Source organism: Bidens hawaiensis, unplaced genomic scaffold, assembly GCF_021521415.1.
Source record: "Bidens hawaiensis isolate Kalapana, Puna unplaced genomic scaffold, B.hawaiensis_p1.1 tig00004282_1, whole genome shotgun sequence".
Classification (NCBI taxonomy): domain Eukaryota; kingdom Viridiplantae; phylum Streptophyta; class Magnoliopsida; order Asterales; family Asteraceae; genus Bidens; species Bidens hawaiensis.
The window spans coordinates 283382-290500 of record NW_027491257.1 but is presented as its reverse complement, the minus strand read 5'-3'; the positions used below and the strand labels follow the sequence as shown (position 1 = coordinate 290500).

Genomic DNA, 7119 nt, shown 5'->3' with positions numbered 1-7119 from the left:
GTTAAAAGATATGAATGTGGTAAAATTATAATTTTTACCCTTTGATTTTGAAACATATATCCTTGAATGAATACCATATTAAAGTTATGGAAATGGTTTGCATCTGATGCTTCATTTTATACTTTTCCATTATATTTATACAAAAGTAAGTGTAACCATTGTTGCAAGAATCCCGACTACACACCGATTAATCGCTAGTCCCCACTTCACTGATTAATTTTGGGCTAGTCGGCAATTAATCGGTCAACTGTCAAATCCGGCTATAATCGGCGGTTTCCAGTGAGATTCTGACCAAAATTAGCGGTTTCTGGCGAGATTCCGACCAAAATCAGCGATTTGCTGCGAGATTCCAGCAAAACAAGCGGTTTCCAGCGAGATTCTAGCCAATTTTCGGCCCAAATATGTTTGTGTGTGTATAAAACTGAAAGTTACATATAAAAATGTGTGCGTGTATATATAAAACTGAAAATATACATTAAAGCCCGATCCGATTAATCGCTAGTCCCCACCTAGCCGCCCGACTACCGACTAGCAATTTTTACAACACTGAGTGTAACATTTTATACGTTGCTTACAATTCTCTACTTAAAACTAGGGCTATAAATGAACCGAACGCCCGTTCGGAGAGAAGTTCGTTTATGTTCGTCCGTTTAATAAATGAACCAAACATGAACAAAAAGTTTCGTTCGGAAAGCTTAAAGGACGAACACGGATAGAGATCACGCTCGTGAATGTCCTGTAACGTCCGTCCGATAACGTCCGGTAATGATTACATTTGTTTGAAATTAATATGTAATTATTTGTGTTCGTTTGTTCATTGTTGTCCATCAATGGGTATTCGTCTGTCCATTAGTGCCCAATAAGGTCCGCTAGTGTTCGTTTGTCCGATAGTGTCCGTTTACGGTATTAACGGACAAACACAAGCGGACATGGACAAACTCAATTCCTTAATGGACGGACACGGACACGAATTTTCGTTTGGCAGAGTGTTCGTGAACCGTCCGTTTGTCCGAAAAAAGCTTAACGAACGAACACGGACAAGATCTCGTCCGGTCTGTTTGCACCCCTGCTTAAATCTGTCTATTGAATCAAGTGTTTATGTGATTCTTACGCTTCAAATTGACTGTAGTGAACGCGCCCATTGGTTGTTACATCAAATCAACTTAACCGAACGCAAACCAATTTATTGTGAATATGGTATTTAAGGTGTTAGGTTATAACGCGGTATGAACACTCGAGTTCTAGTGGATAGATATCTTGCTAAACATAAGACAAATCGCAAACACCTATGATTAAACATCTTGGGATTGGTGGCCCGGTGACAAAAACAGTCTCTTAAACACCTAAAGGTCCTGGTTCGACCCGCCATCGACAAACGCAAGACCCACAACCCCATTCCCCCACCCACTTCATTGCATTCTCTCTCGAAACACTCCAAACCTTCCCACTTTCCATCTCCAAATCAATCTTTGGTACCACCACACTATCCTTAACACAATAACCAAACGGTTTAACCGCGGTTACTTTACCAACATTAGCTAAAGCCTTTGTAAAACTTTTTGCAAAGGCTTTATAAATATCAGTATTGAGTACCGTGTAAGACACTCGAGTACCTATCTTCACTGAACCACCTTTCAGTGAATATAAAATTTTGCTTCTTTGCACAAAGGTTTGTCATGTCTTAATGGGAACCTACAACCTTCCTCTAATCCACAAGGTATTTGCAAGTACCGCACAACGCAGTCTCTCCAAGTGAACCGAGCGTCTAGGTCAATGAGGAGATACGGATCTCCGTCCCGTTGTGGTACGTGGAATGACCCAGTGACTTTGGGAAGAGATGTTTGTGCATCGTTGGTTATGGGTGTCACTGAACTGTTATAACGTGAATAGGCGTTAATACGTTATGAGAGAATGACATCAAGATAAAGAAAATTTAGGAGAGACATCTTATCTTTTATTGTTAACAAAACAAACTAATTAGCATACTTAAATGTATATAAGTAGTATATACATGTGTACATATTTTATATGTTAGTATTTGAAAGTTGAAACTTAGTTTTAAAAAATGTGTTTTAGTAGGTTCAAGAAAAATAATTTAAACTTTAATTTGAATGATTGTGTTACAAAATAAGCAAATAAATATCATTTTTATAAGTAAAGCATCTTTCATGTGTACCCGACCCATGGACGAACCAAATTTTAGTTCCACAGAAAAATCGTGCCCGAACCCAGTTCCACATCTACCCAGTCAAACCCGGTCAACCAGCCAAAAGTGGATAAAAGCGCGGCAAAACTGGTAAAAAACCCGCCTATACATGGAACCAATTCCTAACAACCCGGTTCTTGACTTTGTTGACCAAACGTTATACCAGTTGTCCAGTTCCAGTTATTAAAAAAACCCGGTTTGTGCACATCTATTCAAGTGGCTTCCATAATTCCATTCTTCCAACTTTCAGGGTCTTGTTTCTATGGGCCTGGTCCAACTTTAAAAATCTAGTTTTATGGTCATTCTATATTTCTACATTTGTCCAGCCCAACCCAACTACTGATTTCATTCAAATGAGTAGCAAGTTAGAATACACTAAAAAGAGTGATATTAGAGAGATCAATTCTTATTCGATTTTTAGTCGTTGATACATTAATAAACTATAAGAGTCTATATTGTGTTTTTTAATAGATTCATATTTAAAATAAACTTAGAAAGGTTTATTTTCTAAAACAAACTTTGTTTTATGTTTCAATTCCTAACTTTAATAAATGATTAAAGGGATTACTCTATAAAATAGTAATCAAGTTTTGTAATTGTTCAATCAGGTCACTTATAAAATATTTTGTTCCACCCAAGTCGCTAAAGTTTCCTTTGTGATTCAATCCTAGATACTTTGCCTATATAGCAGGTTATTTAGGTTTTTTTATTATTATTTTTAAATATTTCGGCATTACATAATATTTTTCTTAAATTGAAAAAAATAATTTTTAATTGCGAAAAATTGCAAAAATATCTAGGTTTATAATTAATGTGTTCCTAATTTTTTTTATATGGAAGCAATTAATAATTCTACTATTAGATATTTAATATCCACTAAGTATTTTTTTTAATTTTTTCTAAAAGAATTGATGTTTTCTTATAAAAAACCGTAACATAAAAAAAGGTGATTTCTTACAATTATTACTTTTTTTTGCAAATTTTCGCAATTTAAAATTATTTTTTCTCAATTTTTACTATTTTTTTAATTTTTTAAAATATATTATGCAATGTTGAAATATTTAAAAATAAAAAAAAAACCTAGATAAAGTATCTAGGATTGTAACACAAAAAAAAAAACCTTTAATGACCTGTTTGAAAAAATATTTTATGAGTGAGCTGATTATAATAATTCCATAACTTGGTCAGTATTTTGTAAAGTAATCCTTTGATTAAAAAATAAATTTAATGAGTACAATGGACTTCATAAAAGACATTTAAATGTTTTAAAATATAGATAAAGTATAATATTTCTAAAAATGTAAAAACAGTTTGGTAGATTTGATGGAATAATTTGGAAGCGTGTGTTTTTTGGTTTTATAACAAGTACGTGTTTTTGGAGTACTTGTTAAATTATTGTACTTGTTAGACATCATGTTTTATGAAATGTTCTTAAATTATTGTAGTTTTCAGTTAAAAGTAATATTTTAAATTTTATATAATATTTACATATTTGTAAAATGATTACTATATGAAAATAATATGATGGGATTATAAAATTTGCAACAATTTATTACTTCACAAAATTTGGTTTACGGTATACTCCTAGGCTTCCTGTTATGGAGGCGCAACGGCCACATCTTGCCAAACCACAGGACGCCAAAAGTAAACATGGGGCGCCAGACCCATTTTACCCTCCGGGTGTCATCCCCGCAACACCTCAAGAGGGCTTAATAAGTTGAGTTCCACCCTATATTAACTGATCATATTTATTTTGTTTTTCTTAAAAATATATTGTTAATAACGCGCTTGTTAAATGATGAGCTAGTTAAAATCAACAACCTATATCACACTGAGTTGTTCATGAGTCGAGTTAGGGTGAGTTCGAGCTCGAGTTTGTAATTAAATGAGGTAGCCCCCGCATAAGCTCAAGCATGAAATTACACAAGCCTAAGATTGAACCAGCGATCCGAGCCATGACTCAAGTCGAGTTGGGGTCAAGACCGGGTCGGTTACAAAAATGATCTAGCTCAGCCTAGATCGCTTTAAATCAAGATATTTTTCTACTAGACTTTTTTAAACTTTTATCAAGCGAATTAAACTTTTATCAAACGAATCATGAGTCATGAGTTTTTTAAAAAGTCCGGTGACATAACGCTTTAAACCATAATGGTTTCAACACACAATTTTGTAATAAACAGTTGACATATGTAGTCATAATTGGTGGCCACATGAATCCAATGTGCTTCATTAACTTTTGTGTCCAATTTCCTAAATAAGTAATTCACGCATTGGAAGCAGATATAATAAATAAGATACCTTTTGTAAAAAGAAAAATAAATAAATAAATAAATAAAAATATTTTTAAATTAAAATAAAAAAAGTGAACAAATCACGTTGACAAAAATGACTACTCTTGAAAATATTAAACTATGAAAAAATGCTAATTTTTTAAAAAGGGTTCGGTGAAAACCAGCCCGGGTCTTAATAAATGACAACTTAAACCCGGGGCGGTCATAAGAAGTGATCGTGACCAAAACTGGACCGAAAAGAAAGAAGACATAGTCATGACAAGTTTATTACTACCCAATGCCAAATAACAGGCTTACAAGAGTAAACTCGATACATTTATTCGTCTCAAACCGAGTTTAACGGGCGTCATAGTTAATTACCCCTTAAGTGTGACTACATAGACCCATTAATTAACTTTCTCGACATCACCTCAACTCGTAACCTCGGTGAAGTTAAACCCGCCACAAGAACTCCCTTGAGCCAACAACGAAGAACTAAACCCGAGCTTTTGATTCACCAGATCAAAGTACAATAAATTATTCTCCAACTGAAACGTCCCAATCACAATCGGATAGGTAACTTTCGACCCACCATCGACAAACGCTAGACACGCAACCCCATTCCCCACCCGCTTCAACGAATTCTCACCCGAAATACTCCAAACCTTCCCACTCTCCGTCTCGAGATCAATCTTCGGTGCCACCACACTATCCTTAACACAATAACTAAACGGCTTAACCGCGGTTACTTTACCAACATTACCTAAAGCCTTTGTAAAACTGCTTACAAAGGCTTTGTAAATATTAGTCTCGAGCACCGTGTACGGTACTCGAGTACTGATCTTAACAGATGTACCTTTACCTGACGGTAAAGTAACCGGCGCCCCTTTAATTAAAATCCGGTTTATTTTAATATAATACCCAAGCGACTTCAAACTCTTCCGAACCATCGGAGTGTATGAAAGAAGCGTTCTAAGGTCACGATTCGGAGAATCGGTGAAATAAAACGGTCCGTCGCCCAAAAACGTCACGCCAAGACCGGACGTTGAGGCCGGCAAACAAAGTGCAAACTTCGCGCTGAAGTCAATAGACGAAAGCTGACGTGGAAAACCCAAACCCGACCACGAAAACCCCGCAACACCTCTTACATATGTAGGAAAAGACTTTAACAAAGATTTTGGTGCACATGATAACACAAACTCGGTCCCGAATGGCCACCTTGGACCTCGGCTCGGGTTACGACCGTTTGTGTAATATATAGTGGCTAAATCGGTCATTAGTTGCGAAATTTTGCACGTGTTTGAAATCGGGTTGTACGGTGTAACGGTACATATGCTACAACCGTATTTATCGGTTATGTTTAGTGATGGGCATATAGGGTTGATGTATGATTTAGCTTCTTTGCATAAAGGGGTGTCGCATCGAACCGGAAACCGGCAGCCTTCTTCGAGGCCGCAAGGGACGTCGGAGTGTCGGATGATGCAGTCTTTCCACACGAAGGGGGCGTCGAGGTCGAGGAAGAGATAGAACTCGTCGTCGCGCGTCGGTACCTTATTAGACAAATGTAATTAGCCAATGTTAGTATCTTGACATAATAATGTTCAAGAATACACATTTACACCTTTGTTTAGGTATGTAAACGAACATAATGAATATGAACACGAACACGGGTATGCTCGTGTTGGTTCATTTAACTTTAAATGAACACAGATCCGTGGTAGCTAAGCTTGAGGGGCACAACTCAAAATTTTTTAAATTTACACTACTTATAAGAAAATCCAGATAAAAATAATTCAGACGAAAATCGGTAAAATTACACTGCTAAGGAAAAAAAATACCCCCAAAAATAATTTTACACCACTTATGAAAAAATGGATAAAAAATCCGGACGAAAATCGATAAAATTACACTACTAACAAAAAAAGGTCACCCCCACCCAAATATTTACACCACTTATAAAAAAAAGGGGTAAAAAATCCCAAAATCGGTAAAATTACACTGCGAAGAACCCACTCCCACCCCTCCCCCTCCCAAAAAAAACTAATTAACCTTAGCGTTTGCAAAGATGAACACTTAATCAAAAAATCAACTATATATTTTCTCTTTTTAAAACATATATATTCCTTTTGTAAAGGAGTAAAGATATAAATTGTTTATTGGATTACATCTCGAACAAATATTTGTGTTCGTGTGTATTTATTTTAAAAAATTGTTTCTGTTGTTCGTTTAAAATCTAAATAAACAGTTCACGAGCACAAACACACATAAATAAACATATATGAACAAACGTAAACAGGCACAAACAATTAACCAAACACAAAACAAGCATAAATGAACAAGCAAAAAACATATATTCTTATTTTCTCGTTTAACTAAATAAACAAATTTTTTTGTTTCATGTTCATTCATTTATTGAAAGAATGAACATGAACAGCTTTCCAGTTAAACAGGTCATGAACAGTTTACTGAACCTACAACTTTGTTAACAAGCAGTTAAGAGCATGTTACCTGGTACGACCAAGTGATCTTAGGAAGAGATGTTTGAGCATCTTTCTTAATGGGGATAACTGAGTTGTTTAAACTTGAATAAACGGTGTGAGAGAATGATGATAAGAAGATGAGAAGTATGTTTAGGAATTGCAT

The 7119-nt window shown here is 35.4% G+C and overlaps 1 protein-coding gene across 1 annotated transcript; it reads right to left on the bottom strand.

The window, feature by feature from the left end:
• Positions 1 to 4885: 4885 nt before the first annotated feature.
• LOC143625983 (chitinase CLP-like) lies at positions 4886 to 7119 on the bottom strand. Its single transcript, XM_077096190.1, has 2 exons — positions 6985 to 7119; positions 4886 to 6026 (listed from the first exon to the last, which is right to left on the bottom strand). The coding sequence occupies exons 1-2, from the start codon at positions 7117 to 7119 to the stop codon at positions 4908 to 4910; spliced, it is 1254 nt and encodes a 417-aa protein (XP_076952305.1). The 3' UTR covers positions 4886 to 4907.